This window comes from Poromitra crassiceps (genome assembly GCF_964638095.1).
Source record: "Poromitra crassiceps genome assembly, chromosome: 13".
NCBI classification, from domain to species: domain Eukaryota; kingdom Metazoa; phylum Chordata; class Actinopteri; order Beryciformes; family Melamphaidae; genus Poromitra; species Poromitra crassiceps.
In genome coordinates, this window is record NC_139644.1 from 14,518,677 (window position 1) to 14,539,413 (window position 20,737).

The 20,737-nt window shown below is 43.0% G+C and overlaps 2 protein-coding genes across 2 annotated transcripts; both read left to right on the plus strand.

Moving 5' to 3' along the window:
• Positions 1-979: 979 nt before the first annotated feature.
• Positions 980-4,717, plus strand: LOC310788368 (cytochrome P450 2K1-like; the record flags this gene model as incomplete). The annotated part of the gene is made up of 9 exons (XM_083649934.1): positions 980-1,189; positions 1,926-2,088; positions 2,318-2,467; positions 2,567-2,727; positions 3,061-3,240; positions 3,365-3,506; positions 3,913-4,097; positions 4,246-4,387; positions 4,530-4,717. 9 exons carry the CDS (start codon positions 980-982, stop codon positions 4,715-4,717), a joined length of 1,521 nt encoding a protein of 506 aa, XP_083506060.1.
• Positions 4,718-7,313: 2,596 nt separating this feature from the next.
• Positions 7,314-13,773, plus strand: LOC310787751 (cytochrome P450 2K1-like). The gene is made up of 9 exons (XM_083649238.1): positions 7,314-7,558; positions 10,412-10,574; positions 10,818-10,967; positions 11,067-11,227; positions 11,560-11,739; positions 11,861-12,002; positions 12,274-12,458; positions 12,597-12,738; positions 12,885-13,773. The coding sequence occupies exons 1-9, from the start codon at positions 7,337-7,339 to the stop codon at positions 13,070-13,072; spliced, it is 1,533 nt and encodes a 510-aa protein (XP_083505364.1). The 5' UTR covers positions 7,314-7,336; the 3' UTR covers positions 13,073-13,773.
• Positions 13,774-20,737: the final 6,964 nt, after the last annotated feature.

A 20,737-nucleotide genomic window follows, 5' to 3' on the forward strand; every position in this document is an offset into this window, starting at 1 on the left:
GATGATGGTCCAGCATGCCGGGTTAATACAGTGTTGCCCTACAGTGAATGGCTTCCAACCCAAAGACTTCGAAAACCACCAAAACGCACACAAAACCACCCAAACAAATACACTGGTCTACTATGGGAACAAGAGTGGGTCTGTTAACCCACCCAAGGCCATCGACCACCCCCCCCCCTACACACACACACACACACACACACACACACACACACACACACACACACACACACACACACACACACACACACACACCACACACAAATTATTGATGGTTAAAACAGAATAACAACATCACAACAGTCTAATCCTAATGTTAATTTAAAATTAGATATTTCTCTAAATCTGGCTTCAAATGGCCAACATTTTAGAAATGGCTAAATGGACCAATTGATAGATAAATCAATCAATCATGAGTGGATTCAGCACACTTTATCTGGGCAGATTGATTGAATCATTGCAGATCTATTCAGACCTTTGGTCGCCGCCGAATGTCGCCCCCTCAGAATTTTGGCTTGCATGACGCCCCTGCCCATGTTCCCTTGTTATTCTGCCTTGTTAGAAACAAAACCTGACAGATGATATGTCTGCTGGCCAAGCATGCCGGGTTAAAGATACGTAGTGTTGCCAGATACAGCTAATGGTTTCCAGCCCAAAGACTGTTCAAAAACCACCAAAACGCACACAAAACCGCCCAAACAAATACAGGACTATGGGAACGGTAAACCCACCGAAGCGCATCACCCCCCCCACACACACACACACACACACACACACACACTATCCACCCGAAACCAGCCCAATTGGGCTGAAAACACATTCTTCTTTGCCCCTCCTTTGATACTTCCTTTGTCCCAAGCCCCCCCCAAACAGGAATGTAGGTGATGCTGCTGTGAGCACAAACATTGTTCCTTGATGGATCAAGCTCAGTCAGAGCAGTAGGCCTGTAGTGTACGTAACGTACTGTATGTCAAGAACAATGTCTGTTGTGGAATATTTGGCTTTCTTCTCCTCCCCTAGTCCCACCAGCCTGTTGATGTCTGCTGTGTTCCTGCTGGTCCTCTACCTCTTCTCCTCCAGCTTCAGCTCCCAGGAAAAGAGGAAGGAGCCTCCAGGACCCAAACCTCTTCCCCTGCTTGGTAACCTGTTGGAGCTGGATCTCAAGAGACCCTACCACACCCTGTGTGAGGTGAGTTTGTGACCATCTGTTTTCAGTTTGTGTTCAGTTTAATAATTTGATTCAATGTTTTTTGAATAGTATTTTCTTTATTAGTATTTCCTTATATTTTCTGTGTAGTCCTAAGTGACATTTTTTGCTTGCTAGTTGTGTCTGTTTGGTAGTGGGCTTTGCCAATCTGTCTGTCATCTTGTACTTTGAGTCGAACTAGGCTACGTTCTGGATGATTTTAATCGATGATCTTAAACGGTCGGTCCTAGTCTCAGAGAAGGCAAGGTGACGATATGTTATCCATATCTGGAAATGAACTGAAAAGGAGTGACCCACTGTAGGCTACGTTTACATCTTTTTCCAGCGATGTTTCAGCATAAACTGTTCATCAGGCACCACGCTCAGGACCCGTAACACCTACAATATCATTGCTGTTACCGGCCCGCACTAGCCCACCTCCACTCATTTCAGATGCACCCTAATTAATTTTGCTCTGGAACCGGGCCTGTCACCATGTTGCAAATTATTAGAAAGTCAAAGGATGTGACAGACTGTGGTTTATGAAAGACTGCATAGAATTCTTACAATAAGCACACAGCAGTATGTAAAGGTTTAGATTATGAGCTGCGTATGTCGAGGGGAAACTAACATGGGACGGGAGAAATGAGCGATGAGGAGGATATGGGAATGAAGACGAGGATCCTAACTTTATGAAAAAAGTGAGTACAGTATCTGACTGCATGATTGATTTTTCCAGCTTTCAAAGAAATATGGATGTATATTCACGGTGTACTTTGGACCCAATAAAGTGGTGGTCCTGGCAGGATACAAGGCAGTCAAGCAGGCTCTGGTCAACCATGCTGAGGAGTTTGGCGACAGATGCACCACCCCTATTTTTCATGACATCAATCAAGGACATGGTATGGATGGACTTCCATGACAAAACCTTTAGCATTAGCACTGTCTATAAAGAGGTATAATAAAGACATAAATAATAGCAATGAACATCTATACAAACATCATCATCATCAACAAGTTCTGTTTGGTTTGTTTCACCTGTTTTCAAATAATTTTTCAAGTCATTTGTTGCAGCGTTCTATCTTTTAATGTATAGCTTGTTTTATCTGTGATCATCTCTGATTTCTGCAGGAATTATCTTTGCCAATGGAGATTCCTGGAAAGAGATGAGACGATTTGCCCTGACTAACCTGAGAGACTTTGGGATGGGCAAGAGAGCAGCTGAGGAGAAAATCATAGAGGAATGCCACCATCTGATCCAAGTGTTTGCAGAGCATGAAGGTATGGAGTGACATATCTCAATGTAAGATGCTCTTTGGTATTGTTTGTCTTGTATTCCAGTCTTTACACTTTCATTGTTTCCCACTGCTGTTTTCACAGGGAATGCATTTGACACAACATGTGCAGTGAATTATGCTACATCCAATATCATCTCATCCATTGTGTATGGTAGCAGATTTGAATACGCTGACCCTCGATTCAAATGCATGGTGAATAGGGCCAATGAGAACATACGTATTTTAGGTTCTGCTCCAATACAGGTAAGCATAATCTTTGCTTATTGACTTGATGTTGTTTTTAAAAGTTAATTAAGTAGAAATCAACTTAATTCCTACACAGGCATTTCATTATTGGGTGGATTTTAGACCATGAAAAACTGCTATGAATGAGGAGCAGAGACTTTGTACTGTACTGACATCGTCATAGTTAGGGTTAGGATTGAGCACGATAAAGATTTTGTCAACAATCGTGAATTTACGGCATGGAATTCTTTTTTATCTTTCAATGGAACTAAATTATAAAGATGGGTTGGTGTTAGGTTTACATTCTCACAAATAATTCTAATCTCTGTAATCTGTACTCTTGTGTGGCAGTTGTACAACAACTTTCCTTGGCTGGGCAATTGGATAAAGAGCCAGAAGCAGATATTAAAAAATGTTGAAAATAATATTTTGGATGTCAGAGACTTAGTCAAGCATCTGAAAGAGACTCTGAACCCTCAGATGAGCAGGGGATTTGTAGACTCTTTTCTGATCTGTAAGCAGAAAGACGAGGTATGACAAACACCTTTTGATATCTTTCATACAAGAAATATGTATGTACAGACATGCTCATATACTGTACAGCAATGCTGCATACATGTCTAGTTTATGATATGTGGGTGTGCTTTCCTCTCAGGACTCCTGCATCATGGACTCTCACTACCATGAGAAGAACCTCATATTCACAGTGTCCAACCTGTTTGCAGCTGGTACAGATACCACAGGCACTACATTGAGATGGGGTTTGCTGCTCATGGCCAAATATCCACGGGTACAGGGTAAGAACAATGTGCAGCAGCGGGGCAAACGGGCACTGCACTGGTTAAAAATAGAGTTACAGATAGGATAGCCCAACATTACAGCAGTACTATTAGATACTACATAACGAAAAGAGTATCGCTGCTTTCTATTGTAGAAGCTCTAAGAATAATAATGAAAACAGAGAATTGGTTGATAATCCGATTTGTTCTAGAACATTGGTTCCCAAACGGTGGTTAAAAAGAAAATGCAATTCCAGCGCGGGCCACACGAGGGCTGCTATTTGGGAAACCCTGACCTAAGGTATGGATTGGTACATGCTATGTCAGGAAGGTGGCAAAATGTTGAGGGATTTTTTTTTTCAACGTGTGTCGCGTGTAGCAGACGCAGGCAAATGTAATTGTATTTCCTACTTTGTGTGTTCAGACCAGGTGCTGGAGGAGCTGATCAGGGTGGTAGGAAGTCGCCAGGTCCGGGTGGAGGACAGGAAGAACCTGCCCTACACTGATGCTGTCATCCATGAGACTCAGAGACTGGCCAACATCGTCCCCATTGCTATTCCTCACGTCACCAGCCGAGACGTCACCTTCCAGGGCTACTTCATCAGGAAGGTCAGATGAAATACATAATAATAATGTATTCAGCAAAACTGATCATGTTAAAATTAAAGTTAAAAAACATCCCTTGAAAAGGTGACTGCATTTCCTTTTTGATAATAATAAATATTCTTAGTCAGCCTCTCATATTTTGTCATGACAGGGGACAACTGTGTATCCTTTGCTGATGTCTGTCCTTCATGATGAGGGTGAATGGGAGAGCCCACACACGTTCAACCCGGGACATTTCTTAAATGAGCATGGGAAATTTGTGACAAAAGATGCATTCATGCCGTTCTCTGCAGGTACGATATATCATTTCTGTAAACATTGAAATCTTCCTTTGCATTTGACATGAAAATTTGTCCAATTCATGTATTTTTTCTACATTTCTAAATCCAGATTTGTCATTATGGCACCTTGTTATGACACCTCCTGAATTCACAGGTCGCAGGGCTTGTCCCGGAGAGAGTCTGGCCAAGATGGAGCACTTCCTCTTCTTCACCTCTCTCCTCCAGCACTTTCGTTTCTCTCCTCCACCTGGAGTTACAGAGGATGAGCTGGATCTGACACCAGCTGTTGGCTTCACCCTGAGCCCTTCACCTCATCAGCTGTGTGCTGTCAGTTGCCAGTGAGGAAGAACACTGGAGCGTTTGATTGTTTTGGTGTCCGTTTACGACGGTGCCAAGTTCACCATAGTGCCAATGTCATCAAATGCAGGTGAGTCAGTCATGGAGGAGACACTTCACCCCTCTCAAGGCCCTGACACACCGGGCCAAACGATCGGCCATCATTCCGTGTCGGTCCATCGTCGAGCATCTGTGTCCCTAATTTTTGCGGCGTGTCCTGCACTGTTGGCACGAGTCAGCCTTTTCTGGCCGATTCAGCATGTTCAATCGACGTCTGAGATGAGCCTAGTTCAATCATTTCTATAGCCTAATACAAAAGCAACTTGAGATAACTCTTGTTGTGATTTGGAGCTATATAAATATAAAATTGATTGATTGATTGAAATACCATTTCTAGAATAATTCAGTCATTTCAACTATTTCCAACTAATAACTGTGCTTACATTGTTTCTAATAACTCAGTCATATACTGTAGTACTAGTAACAGCTATAGTGCTTTCCCCCGGACGGTGCCAGCTGCTGTATGCTCTAGGCACAGAACGTACGTGGTAGTTGATCGTCGACTGTAGTCTTCACGGTGAGTTCAAGTGTAACCTTTAGGCCCCGACACAGGCGATGTGAGGCAATGCAACAGTCAGCCTTCATTGCTACTATTTATTTGACGTTGGTTTGATGTGTCTGGGCTTTCAGAGTCCTCTACTCACCCTTATATTGGGCAGTGGTTTCATTACCTGCACATCCACCAATGGGATTTACATGCAGAGATGTCATTGTGGTCTAAACCCTATGTAGGAAAAACCAGCAGATGCCTGAAGATCAAGGATCAAAGATGAAGGAACACCACAGCAGACAACATAAGTCATCTTGTAGTTTATTTCAAATCAGGCCAGATGGCCGGTCGGTTTCCTTAGAGGTTTTGAGACAGAATGTACAGGATTGAGGACGCTGCCAGAATCCTGCTAAGAGAAGCGCTGTGCATGTATAAATTGGGGGCGTGGTGAATCTCTTTACAAAACTATTTTTAGCAAAACTATTTTATATGTATCTGAGGACATCCAAATTCTGGTGAATAACGAAGAGATCATGATGCTGATTCATTCAAGTGTGTTTTCCTCTTTCTATCCCAGTGAATGATGTGCTCTGGTACTGATACTGTATGTTTTGAGAATTGATATGTGTGATATGAACCCACAGCATTTTTCTTGCTTAATGAGTATTGTATTATTATTATTAGTACTAGTAGTAGTATTTCTGGTACAATGAGATGTATTTTTCTATTTCATTTGATGTCATTGTATGTTATTGATTGAGCTATATTATTGATTGATTATATTTATTGAATTTTATAATGCGGTATGATGTACTGTACTGTACTGTCTGCTGCAGTGTCGCTGGAACTAGGGGTGCTTAGGCCGGGGCTGCAGCACCCCCTCCTGGTGGGGAGCTGTAATTTCAAGGCTAAAACAATTCAATAAACTATATTTGTTTTCCATTTCTATTGTTCTATTTCTCTATTTTAATATTGAAATGTGTTTATTATAATACCAATAAGTAAATAAATAATAATGCAAAATTAAACAATTTCTGGCTGTGATGTGACGTCATCATATAGACTTTGGGTGCGTTCGTAAATCCACTGACGCTCTACACTGAAATGAGAGTGCGAAGGTACGGTACATTACAACGACGCTCTCAATTTACGAACGGTCCAGTGTGCTCTTTGGGCGCTCGGAGTGCTATTTCCGAACGCACCCATCATCTCAGCACCCCCAACTCTAATGACCGTCCCTGGTCGGCCGCGCTGTCGCAGCCTCCAGTAACAAGAAACCGGACCATGGTGTATGAGCTCAAAGAAACCAGACCATGGTGTATGAGTTCAAACAGCATGCTGTTGTTGGGGCTTCTGACTGGCCTGTAAAATGATCCTCATCACACTGATGGTTAGGGATTATCAGGAACCTGCTTGACATGTTCCCCCTCCTTTAGCCAGTAATGATATATTTAGACTTCTAAACACACATTATGTGCCTTTATGTAGGCCTGTATTCACTATTTAGAAAAACAATAGCTTTAAAATACTTGCCAGATTGTGTGCTGAAATCTACCATAATTACAAAGGAGGTGTGTGGGGTGTGATTTGATGTGACGCTATGCTATTGGTTAAATGAGACCAGGTGGCAAACAGCTGATTATTCAATTGAAGCCTGGAAGTTGACAGGCTCATTTTGAGCGTGCATGCAGATATGATGGTGTGATTAAATGAGAGGTGAACTATGGAAGCATAAAAGTCTTCTTGATTGAACCTTTGTGAACTACATTTTCACCCAATCAGATTCTAGAAAGGCACATGCACACACACACACACACACACACGCGCACACACACACATACACGCGCACACCTATTTGTTTAGAGATCATAATATGTACAGGTGAAAGCCAAAACGAGTCCAACCAGGTACAAAGCCAATCCTTTCTGGTCCTGTACCAGAAAGGGTTGTGACTTTCTTTGTCTCAACCCTCTAACCCTCCCTTTAGGAATAATGTCACGGTGATGCTGCTGCGAACACAAACAACGTTGTTCCTTGATGGATCAAGCTCAGTCAGAGCAGTAGGCCTGTAGTGTATGTCAAGAACAATGTATCTTGTGGAAGATTTGGCTTTCTTCCCCTCCCGTAGTCCCACCAGCCTGTTGATGTCTGCTGTGTTCCTGCTGGTCCTCTACCACTTCTCCTCCAGCTTCAGCTCCCAGGAAAAGAGGAAGGAGCCTCCAGGACCCAAACCTCTTCCCCTGCTTGGTAACCTGTTGCAGCTGGATCTCAAGAGACCCTACCACACCTTGTGTGAGGTGAGTTTGTGACCATCTGTTTTCAGTTTGTGTTCAGTTTAATAATTTGCACCCAGTTTGAAATTTGAATAATAATCAGCGTGTTAGGCCTAGGCGTCCGACGCTACAGCCCTGCATGTTTTTTGAATAGTATTTTCTTTATTAGTATTTCCTTATATTTTCTGTGTAGTCCTAAGTGAAATGTTTTGCTTGCTTGTTGTGTCTGTTTGGTAGTGGGCTTTGCCAATCTGTCTGTCATCTTGTACTTTGAGTCGAACTAGGCTACGTTCTGGATGATTTTAATCGATGATCTTAAACGGTCGGTCCTAGCCTCAGAGAAGGCAAGGTGATGATATGTTATCCATATCTGGAAAGGAACTGAAAAGGAGTGACCCACTGTAGGCTACGTTTACATCTTTTTCCAGCGATGTTTCAGCATAACCTGTTCATCAGGCACTACGCTCAGGACCCGTAACACCTACAATATCATTGCTGTTACCGGCCCGCACTAGCCCACCTCACCATGTCACCATGTTGCAAATGATTAGAAAGTCAAAGGATGTGACAGACCGTGGTTTATGAAAGACTGCATAGAATTCTTACAATAAGCACACAGCAGTATGTACTGTAAAGGTTTAGATTATGAGCTGCGTATGTCGAGGGGAAACCAACGTGGGACGGTAGAAATGAGCGATGAGCTGATCACCATCGTGAAGTCTGCAGACGACACAGCAGTTGTGGGGCTGACCTCGAATGGCGATGAGACTACCTACAGGAAGGAGGTAGATGCCCTGGAACAGTGGTGCCAGGTCAACCACGTCTCCCTGAACGTCTCCAAGACCAAGGAGGTCATTGTGGATTACAGGAAGGGGAGGGATACTCACCCCCCAGTGACAGTCACCATCAACGGCACAGTGGTGGAAAGGGTGGAAAGCTTCAAGTACCTCGGAGTCAACATCCACCAGGACCTGACGTGGACCAGCCACACCGCCACCATCGTCAAAAAGGCCCAACAGCGACTACACGGACTCAGACTCCTAAAGAAATTTGGCCTGAGGCCCAAAATCCTCAGGGACTTCTACAGAGGCACCATCGAAAGCCTGCTGCTGAGCGGCTGTTTCTCCACCTGGTACGGGAACTGTACCACCATGGACCGCAAGGCGCTGAGAAGGGTGAGGCGCGCGGCCCAGCATGTGACAGGATGTGAGCTGCCAAAACAGCAGGAACTGTACAATCAGCGGCGCCTCAGGAGGTCCTGGAAGATCATCAAGGACACGAACCACCCGCAGAACAGCCTGTTCTCCCTGTTGCCCTCAGGGAGAAGATACAGGCTCTTCCAGTTTCTTCCCACAGGCCACGACCTCAATAAATAAACCTTCTATAAACCCGGATTATTGACATTTGCACACCTCCCTGCACACCTGGATACATTTTTAATATACATTCCATCTCATTCTATTTACTATTTAATACCCTTACTACCTATTTATTACCCTTTGTATTTTAGTGTTGCCACAAATGCCTTACTAGTTAACTATATTGTCCTATTGCTGCTCTGATTTTGCACCTATTTAAAACTGCACCTTGTCTAGTAATGTATAAAGCAGACATGGGCATTTTGGGGCCCGAGGGCCAGAACCGGCCCTCATGATGGTTCTGCCTGACGTCATTGCTAGCTGAAGTTATTCAAGTATCTCCCCATTACTATACGTACCGGTATACTAAAATAACAGCATTCAGTTGCTTAATCAGTATCTGCTCCACTGTCTTGCTTTTTCCCCACAGCCTCTTTTTTCTCTTTAGTTTTGACATCCAGGTGCAGTAATTTCTTCATTTGCTTCATCCAGAATACATGAATCATGCAAGTTTGACGGGAATGGTTCTCGTACATTCTCTTGAATTGAAAGTGAAAGTGAATGACCGTAAATCATTTCTGTCAAACGTGCATGATTCACGTACATTCTCTTGAATGATTCACTTTCAATTCAAGACATACAGTATGTGTATCATGTAAGTTTGATGGGAATGACATGGGGCCCCTTTAGGGAGGTTTCTTACCTAGGTCATTCCAAATTGGCCCTCGGGGTCCCCTAACGCAGAGGTTCTCAAGTGTTTTTCAGCCAAGGACCCCTTACAAGATAGAAAATATCCCGGGGATTCCCTCATTCTCATTTGTGATTTTGGGCTAATGTGCTTGACTTGTAAATTGATAGGTTTGTTACGTTAGAATGTAGTCCATGAACCATTTTAGATTTAAAGCATACATTTTTTTCATTGAACTATGAAGTTTTTGCAACAACAATAAAAAGTTTTTATTTCCCTGAAAACTTTTTGCGGACCCCCTTGCAATGTGCCACGGACCCCTGGGGGTCCCCGGACACCCATTTGAGAACCAATGCCCTAACGGACTGGGGCCACAAGCAGTTGCCTGCCTTGCCTGTTCACAAGCTGTGCCTCTGATTTATTCTCATGTATGAGAAGACCCAAGTAATGTAATAATATATACATTTTTGTGTGTGTGTGTGTGTGTGTGTGTGTGTGTGTGTGTGTGTGTGTGTGTCTGTCTGTCTGTCTGTCTGTCTGTGTGTGTGCATATACATATACGGTATATAAATTATACACACACACACACACACACACACACACACACACACACACACACACACACACACACACACACACACACACACACACACACACACACATATGACATATGGGTTTAGATATACAGTATATAAGTTTAGATTATGATAAAAGTATGTATGTATATATATATGTGTGTGTGTGTGTGTGTATATATATATATATATATATATAGGTTTAGATTATGAAAAAAGTTAGTACAGTATCTGACTGCATGATTGATTTTTCCAGCTTTCAAAGAAATATGGATGTGTATTCACGGTGTACTTTGGACCCAATAAAGTGGTGGTCCTGGCAGGATACAAGGCAGTGAAGCAGGCTCTGGTCAACCATGCTGAGGAGTTTGGGGACAGATGCACCACCCCTATTTTTCATGACATCAGTCAAGGACATGGTATGGATGGACTTCCATGACAAAACTTTTAGCATTAGCACTGTCTATAAAGAGGTATAATAAAGACATAAATAATAGCAATGAACATCTATACCAACATCATCATCAACAACAAGTTCTGTTTGGTTTGTTTCACCTGTTTTCAAATAATTTTTCAAGTCATTTGTTGCAGCGTTCTATGTTTTAGACATTCAAATTTAATGTATAGCTTGTTTTATCTGTGATCATCTCTGATTTCTGCAGGAATTACCTTTGCCAATGGAGATTCCTGGAAAGAGATGAGACGATTTGCCCTGACTAACCTGAGAGACTTTGGGATGGGCAAGAGAGCAGCTGAGGAGAAAATCATAGAGGAATGCCACCATCTGATCCAAGTGTTTGCAGAGCATGAAGGTATGGAGTGACATATCTCAATGTAAGATGCTCTTTGGTATTGTTTGTCTTGTATTCCAGTCTTTACACTTTCATTGTTTCCCACTGCTGTTTTCACAGGGAATGCATTTGACACAACATGTGCATTGAATTATGCTACATCCAATATCATCTCATCCATTGTGTATGGTAGCAGATTTGAATATGCTGACCCCCGATTCAAATGCATGGTGAATAGGGTCAATGAGAACATACGTATTTCAGGTTCTGCTCCAATACAGGTAAGCATAATCTTTGCTTATTGACTTGATGTTGTTTTTAAAAGTTAATTAACTAGAAATCAACTTAATTCCTACACAGGCATTTCATTATTGGGTGGATTTTAGATCATGAAAAACTGCTATGAATGAGGAACAGAGACTTTGTACTGTACTGACATCGTCATAGTTAGGGTTAGGATTGAGCACGATAAAGATTTTGTCAACAATCATGAATTTACAGCATGGAATTTTTTAAGTCTTTCAATGGAACTAAATTATAAAAATGGGTTGGTGTTAGGTTTACATTCTCACTCATAATTCTAATCTCTGTAATCTGTATTCTTGTGTGGCAGTTGTACAACACCTTTCCTTGGCTGGGCAATTGGATAAAGAGCCGGAAGCTGATATTAAAAAATGTTGAAAATAATATTTTGGATATCAGAGACTTAGTCAAGCATCTGAAAGAGACTCTGAACCCTCAGATGTGCAGGGGATTTGTAGACTCTTTTCTGATCCGTAAGCAGAAAGACGAGGTATGACAAACACCTTTTGATATCTTTCATACAAGAAATATGTATGTACAGAAATGCTCATAGACTGTACAGCAATGCTGCATACATGTCTAGTTTATATGTGGGTGTGCTTTCCTCTCAGGACTCCTGCATCATGGACTCTCACTACCATGAGAAGAACCTCATATTCACAGTGTCCAACCTGTTTGCAGCTGGTACAGAGACCACAGGCACTACATTGAGATGGGGTTTGCTGCTCATGGCCAAATATCCACGGGTACAGGGTAAGAACAGTGTGCAGCAGCGGGGCGAACGGGCACTGCACTAGTTAAAAATAGTGTTACAGATAGGATAGGCCAACATTACAGCAGTACTAGAGACTACATTACGAAAAGAGTATCGAGTATGGATTGTTACCTGCTATGCAGGAAGGTGGCTAAATTTGGGTGAGGGGAAAAACATTTTCAGTGTGTGTGTGTGTGTGTGTGTGTGTGCGCGTGCTGTGCGTAGCAGACACAGGCAAATGTAATTGTATTTCCTACTTTGTGTGTTCAGACCAGGTCCTGGAGGAGGTGAGCAGGGTGGTAGGAAGTCGCCAGGTCCGGGTGGAGGACAGGAAGAACCTGCCCTACACTGATGCTGTCATCCATGAGACTCAGAGACTGGCCAACATCGCCCCCATTTCTCTTCCTCACATCACCAGCCGAGACGTCACCTTCCAGGGCTACTTCATCAGGAAGGTCAGATGAAATACATAATAATAATGTATTCAGCAAAACTGATCATGTTAAAATGAACATCCCTTGAAAAGGTGCCTGCATTTCCTTTTTGATAATAATAAATATTCTTAGTCAGCCTCTCATATTTTGTCATGACAGGGGACAACTGTGTATCCTTTGCTGTTGTCTGTCCTTCATGATGAGGGTGAATGGGAGAGCCCACACACGTTCAACCCGGGACATTTCTTAAATGAGCATGGGAAATTTGTGACAAGAGATGCATTGATGCCATTCTCTGCAGGTACGATATATCATTTCTGTAAACATTGAAATCTTCCTTTGCATATGACATGAAAATTTGTCCAATTCATGTATTTTTTTTTATATTTCTAAATCCAGATTTCTTATTGTTATGGCACCTTGTTATGACACCTCCTGAATTCACAGGTCGCAGGGCTTGTCCCGGAGAGAGTCTGGCCAAGATGGAGCTCTTCCTCTTCTTCACCTCTCTCCTCCAGCGCTTTCGTTTCTCTCCTCCACCTGGAGTTACAGAGGATGAGCTGGATCTGACACCAGCTGTTGGCTTCACCCTGGGCCCTTCACCTCATCAGCTGTGTGCTGTCAGTCGCCAGTGAGGAAAAGCACGTCCGGAGGAGAGTCTAGCCAGGATGAAGCTCAACGTCGTCTTCACCTTCCTGGTGTCATAGTATCAACTTGACCTGACACCGGTTCTGTGCTTCATATCTTAACCCCTGCAACACATCCATTGTGTGGTGTCAGATGTCTCTGAGGAGAACGACTTGAACCTATAATCAATTACCTTTGCAATGAGTCTGCAATACATATTCTATAGCCATGGCCCAAATTATTTGTGAATGTTGAATTCTCTGAGCTTTAAGAGCATCTTTGTATTGGTGAGACTACTTTGTGAAGTCATACAATGATTCTAAAGTTTATGCTTTTTCTGTTGGGCTTCTGACGGGCCAGTAAAACGATCCTCATCACACTGATGGTTAAGGGATTATCAGGAACCTGCTTGACATGTTCCCACTCCGTTAGCCCGTAATTATATATTTAGAGTTGTACTCTGGACTGTTCTAATGACCACATTATGAGTCTTTATGTATTTTCACAATTTAGGATAAAAAGCTTGAAATGCTTTCCAGATTGTGTACTGAAATCTATTGGAATTAATCAACCGGTGTGTTGAATGAAGCAGAAATAATTGAATACTTGAGAAAGGATTTCATCAACACAACATAGGCCTATCATATTCCAAACCAGGTTTCACCCAATCAGATTCCAGAACGAGGTGGAGGAGGGTTTTTGGTGTGCAAGAGAGTAGTTTCACAAGCATTTCTATGATGGGTGACTATGGAAGAAAGTAAAAGATGGGCAGAGGATTGTCAATGACCTGTGGCCGGAGAGACAGGTAGCTCATGTTAACTTGCCAATACTTGCTCGATACAGGAAGTCAGAATATAATGTAGGGTTTCCCAATGTTTTTTGGCATGGGACCCCACTTTGACATCATAAAACTCTAGGGACCCCAGACATTCAAAACACAGATGGCTTTTTGCTCAAATTAATGTAATAGTTTGTAATACTATGTTGCAAGTAAATGTTCATTTTAGACCACATTTAGGCTATTCATGTATATTATTGTGATTGAGAGAGGCTTGAATGTATGAACACAGTCCTTTCCCAAGGCCAGATTAAAGGACGGCTTTTCAATGGGGAATATGAATATATATTAAATCTCACGCCCCTAAGGTTTTCGAATCCGTTGAAATTTTTGAAATTGGTTGTTTACAGCCAGAGATATCAACCATCTCTCACATTATTTCCATGACGCTCTGACGCAAAACGCGTCGGGGTGACAAGTCCAGCCTTGCGGAAGTCGAGCACCTATGAACTACACTACTTGTGGGCCTGTGCTGCCATGGTCCCTCCTCTAGAGGTCCTCCACGCCCCTTCAGAGGTCTTGAACAAAAACAAAAGGCAGCCATCTTTTTCAACCGCATAGCCTATGGTAGCTAATATTAGCTTTCCATAGTTCCTTGCAAAGAGACCATATCTCGGGAACGGAAGCACGTACCGACACGGGACTGGCGGCATTGGAAAGCTCGTCAAATTTTACATCTAGTAGTAGGTGCGTTGAAGTAAGGAAATCAACGCTGAGCAATGTACCCGTTTTTACACATTTTTACATGAAATAGTTACATCAGATGCGCGTAACTCCTTGGAAAATGCCTTAAAATGCATGAATTTTTTTTATGAAGACATCTCCCGACATATATACTTCGGTTTAAATTTGGTGCAATTTGGAGGCAATTTTATTTTCGATTTTTTCTTCTTCTCATAATGTTTTATTGTCGAAGCCTTCTTCTTCTTCTTCTTTGAGTTTTATGGCGGTTGGCAAACATATATGTGCATTACCGCCACCTACTGGAGTTTGATATCAGCCAAATGCCTGAGGGGTGGGCGTGGAATCTAAGGCCACGCGAGCCCAGTGCATTGTGGGAAATGTAGGATTTCGAGTCCCCGCACCCGCCCCTCCCCTCCACCACCCCCCCCCCCCCTTCACACACAGAGTGGATTTCTGTTGATATCTCTGGCTGTGAAGAAGCAATTTCAAAAATTTCAACGGATTCGAAAACCTTAGGGGCGTGAGATTTAATATATATTCATATTCCCCACGGGAAAGCCATCCTTTAACACCCCCCCCAGTGCCCAGGGGCACCCCCCCCCCCAAAAAAAACAATTGTCCAACTAAAATGCTGATTCTAAATATAACTGAATCGCTTTGTTTGAGCAAGCAAATCTATTTTTTTACAAGCATTTTACAAAATGTCTATGGAAAAAATGAATGGCTGACCAGTCACCACCAGGGACACTGGAACTGTTTTTAAAGCGGGACTTACCCCTCCAGATTTCCTGCAAAACGGCTCTCCACTCGATCCGAAAACCCCGCAGGCAAGATGGCCGCCCACACTCCCCTCCTTACCTGGCAGAATTCCTCCCCCACAAACTAACATATCTTGGCCAATAAGTATGTAACATACAAAATAATACAACCCGTAATATCTTAATTTTATGTAGAATGCAGAGGACATGTAACTGTTTAGTTAAACTTGCATTCCAGGAATATTGTGCTCTAAAGATGACGTTAGTGGCTCGAGACTGTTTCGTCCTGAAACCCACACGCTTTGCGGTGGTGGTTTTAGCCTAACCTTTGTGGGATTCGAGGCGTAACCTATGTGGGTTTTAGCGTAACCTATGTGGGATTCGAGGTGTAACCTATGTGGGGTTTGGCGTAACCTATGTGGGATTTGAAATAACGCATCCGAGATAGAAAACGTTATGAATATAGCCACGTTATAAACAACAAACTAATGCTGGTGATCCGTATGGAAACAGTGTTACTCGAAATGGTTAAAAGTTCTATCAATTTGGTCATTTAGTGGTGTTTTACTGCTATGTAACATAACTAACTAGCGGCTAACATTAGCCACTGTAGGCATTACCCATGGATGTTAAAGGGCTTGCGCCGTGTGAACTACAGTAATAATCAATGGGGGAATTTTTTTTTCACATGAGTGGGGCACGTGCTAAACCCACCGTGACGTCACGATGTACCAAATATCCCATTCATTTGAGGGCACAAAAAAACCCATAGAAGGAACGTATGCTGCTGAAAATGATACAAATGGTACAATGGTAACAGTTTGGTCTCAAATGTGGAAATTTTTACCAGAATTCTTCACACCACCCCCAAAGTCATATATATTGGTTAAAAGCTGAAAAAAAGTGTTTTGGGCGTAAGTTACACTTTAAGTAGGGGGTGCTGCAAGGAAGGGACTGTCTGAAAAATTTACTTTATTTTTAACTTTTGGATGTTTTTTATCCTATCCTATTGTATTCTATTTGCACGCTATTGGTATTGTTATTTTTTTTTTTACTGGGAGTAGCATACTCACAAGTCTGTCAGGCTGCAGTAGTGTCGTTAAGTGAAGTTAACACGTTCACTGCCGTGGACGAGATATCTCGTCAAGCAGAAACCAGCGGTTGACTGCCGTGGACGAGATATCTCGTCAAAAAAAAAAAAAAAAATTTGACGGTGGGACGTGGATCTAACCCTTTTACATCTCCTATAAAAATATGGGAGCCACCGAACGTGTACAACCCATTCTACCGACCCACTAAGTGGCGACAGTGCTCTCCAGACTAGAAAAAGCCGAGCCAAAACTGCAGGGGAAAGCGCGAGGAAACCATTTTCATACTGTAGAATGGTTTGGCGAAAGCGCTTTCGCGCTGGCGCACAACGGTGGCGCACAACGGTGGGGGGTTCCAAAAATAGACTGGGTGCAACACACTTTGAAACACGCAGCATAAATAAGCCCAGAATCGCAAAAGCTTCATCAAATCTCTCAACCGAAACCCCAAGAAACGAGCGAGCCCATCCAGACTCGCCCGACGAGGGGCAGCCAGGCAGCACAGACAGCAGAAACTCGCTTGTGACACAGCCGCTGCAGCCACGGAGGGAGGAGGAGAACACACACGGAGGGAGGAGTTTGAAGGAGAGGGGGGTTTCCTGTTGTTATGGAGGAAATTACTGTTCAAAACTATTGTTTAGATGTCTGACGTCTTACTGATGCCAAAAATAAATGGTTAAAGTGACTGTTCTATCGAATTTCACAAAAAGGCATTTATCTCAGCTTAAATTTTCAGACGCTGAAACCATGCTGTATTCAACTGCTAATGCCTACATAACTACTAACTCTACAAACTAACTCTTTTAGACAGAGAAAGCACACATTCTATTAGTTCTTTTGAGATATTTTGTGTTCACAAAATCCTAACAGAAAATAATCCTCGGCTCTTGAAAGATGAGCCAGAATCCTCAAAAAAAAACCTTGGCAGAAGCTACCTACAGTAAAAAAAAACTGTTGGCAGTGAATGTGTTAACAAGCAGCTGGGTGCGAGCCGTGGCTCTCTCTCCCTCCCCCGCTCTCATGTCTCGTCTCTCTCCCTCTCCCTCTCTGGGGCCCTTTACACGAGGACAGTCTCTGGAAGAAACGACACAATAGCGTTTCCTTCACACCTTTTCATTCACACCTTCTCCCCGTTTACATGAGCGCTGTTGAATTTTTAAAACGCCGTAATCTACATGCCAGGTCGCTAGGTGGCATTGTGATGGTCAACGGGGCGTTGCTCGTCACTCCACGGACGCTTCTGCATGACGTCATTTCGTAATCTTCTTTCTGGGTTTTAGACACGGAAGTAGATTACGGCTACCGTAGTAATTTTTAGACTTGCCAAAAAGCTGTTTTCAAGCTAAAAAAACCAAACTGTTTTAAAGTTGTAATATTCTTCGGGTGAGAACGTTACATAGATGTGACCAGTTTATCAGAATAAGCCTATTTGGAAATATTTAACGAGCAGCGAGGATCGGGAGCGCTGGCTGTGCTGACACTGTCTACTGTGTAGGCTGCAGTGAGAAAACACTGTCGATGTGCTTGCCTAACGTTAAATGCCGACCGGGTACAGCCATCGGCTCCTCGCAGCAGCAGTAACGCTATGAACATGTAACTGAAGTCGGCCGCAGTGTAGCAATGTTGCCAAGCGTGTGTTGTGTGTGCAGGCACGTCAGAGTTTCTGGGAAGACTATCGTTTCTAACCGATTACATGGAGCGCTCAGCGGGAAGCGTCACCAACAATTCCACTCTAGAGGGTGGTTTCAAAATGTGTCATTTCCTAAGCGCGAATTTGCCGTCGCCGTCTTAACGGGAGGCACTAACGATACAATAATTCCCCGTTTCCATAGGAAACCGTCCTCGTGTAAAGTGCCCCTCTGTCTCTCACGCTCTCTCTCTTTATCTCTCTTTCCCTCTCTATCTGCCTCGGTCTCTCGCGCTCTATCTCACGCAAATGCGGGACATCTAATTAATTTTTGTAGAAATAAAATAAAAAATCATCTGGCCACTAGGGGTTGCACGTGCATCCGGTGCACCAACGTATAATCGCCAGTGCACTCACTTTCATGTCACCACCTGCTCTCCCTTTAGGTCGTTTTACATTACAAAAGACAGCAACACAGGCAGAAACACTGAACTTATTTAGTATTATATTTTATTATCTTATTATTATAAACCAAACATCAAAAATAACATCACCCTCTTTGCTTTGCTCATATACTATATAGTATAGTCTTCAACTAAACCCTAAATATCACAGTATAAAACATATAAAACACATTTTAATCATATATATATTTTTTAATTGACATTACAATTCCAATATAAAACAGCAGAGGGTGCTGCAGCACCACAAGCACCCCCACTTCCCACGCCCCTGGTCACCACTTGCCCACAGGCATCCAATGACACTAAATCATGAGACTTGGGGCTCTATCGTCCCACCGGCCTTATATTAGCGCTTAGCGCCAGGCGCAGCTCATATTAGTGGCCGTGGACCGGCGCACTGCATATTCTCAGTCGGCGCTACACGTGGCCTTAAGCATTATAACCATGCATTTTAAGCATAGAATTATTCACACCGTGCTCATTGGATAAGTGCAGTAAACGATTCACAATGTCCCTTTCATGTTCCATTCCACGGAGCGATTCAATCCGGTGAGAAAAGGCCGACCAAAGCGCTCTGAGCTCTCCCCCTCCCTCTTTCATCCCCGTCTGTCTCCATATATATTATTCCACATGATTATGCTTCTCAAACCAATCCCACTGCAGTTTAAATACAGTAAGCATGTAAATACGCTACACTATAGCAAGATCAAAGTGAAAAGAATGTTCTAAACACATCAGCTAGAAAAAATATAGCCTATCCCTGGCTGGATGTCATGATGAGATTTGATTGGTGAAAGTTTGGGCAGAATGATATTGTTTTCTCTCGCTACCTTTTCTTATCCCCCACTGCACAGGTAGGATGATGCAACAGCCTCTGAATGACAGGGGCTCAAAACTACAGTATAACAAAAAAAAATTCATCGGTCATTGTGCCTGTCTGACGCGTGAGAGAGAGAGAGGGGGGGGGAGAGAGAGTGAGATGGCAGAGGAGAGCTGCACGCAATTACGCACACACAGTAATATCCGCGGCGCACTGAATAAGTCCTGGTTTTGAAAAGCGCTAAGCGCTAAACTAACGCCAGGGGGGAAGATAGCGTTAGGCCGGTATTTAAGGCCGATATGCCCATTCTGGCCTATTCTGGCACTGGCACCTATTCTGGCACCTCTTCGGCGTAAAGCGCATTTCGGGGCCTAAAACCATGATGCTATCTTCCCGAGGCAGGCGCAAGGTGCGTTTTTTTGCATTTAACGCCAGTTTTAGCGCCTAAGGCCAGTGGGAAGATAGGAGCCTTAATCTTCTTGGAAACGATTTTATTTTATCCTGATTGGGCTTAGATTTGTGTCATAGTTCTGTGGAGCCCAACATGAGGCCGACCAAAACAAAACAAAAGTATTTTTTCCCCCTTTTTTTTTGGAGGGCCCCTTCACACCGAGGGCCCCTGGGCACCTGCCCAGGTTGCCCATATGGTAGATCCGGCCTTGTCCTTTCCATGACATTATGACTGAGTGGGTGACTGACCCTAAACAATTGTAATGTAACCCCACTCCTGGTACCATGTAATGTTTCTTATATAGAATAAAGAAACCTGGATTCAGAGTTGTAGATTTATTCATAACAGCACAAAGGTACACAGACAGACATGCAGCCTGGCCTCCTAATTATCTAGCACACCTGTGTGAGTAGGTCTTCTTCATTATGTAGGGTAGAAGCATGGGTAGGAAGGTTCTGCCCTCTGATGGAGTATTCCTATCACTACAAACAATGATGTGTAGCCCACGTCGCATGTGGGAAAAAGTGAGCTTCCACAAACTTCAGGTTGCTTATGACTGCATGCAGATATTGCTGCAAAACCCAGGTGAAGTAGTGCTAGAGACCTTGTAAGGCAGGAGTTAAGGCTCTTAATCTGATGTACAAATCTATTTATCGACTGAATGTTTCTCAGAATGCCATTATGCTGCTGACTAATCCTGGTTTTAGTGCTGTGAGATACCAGTCTCAGAGCACTCACGTGGAACTTTTTGGTATAGTGCATATTATAGTTTAATTGTGTTTTTGTGTGTTGTTAATTGTTGCATGTGTTTGTTTTCATGGAATATGTGTCCGCCCAAAAAGTTGATGATGATGGTCCAGCATGCTGGGTTAATACAGTGTTGCCATATACAGTGAATGGCTTCCAGCCCAAAGACTGTTCGAAAACCACCAAAACGCACACA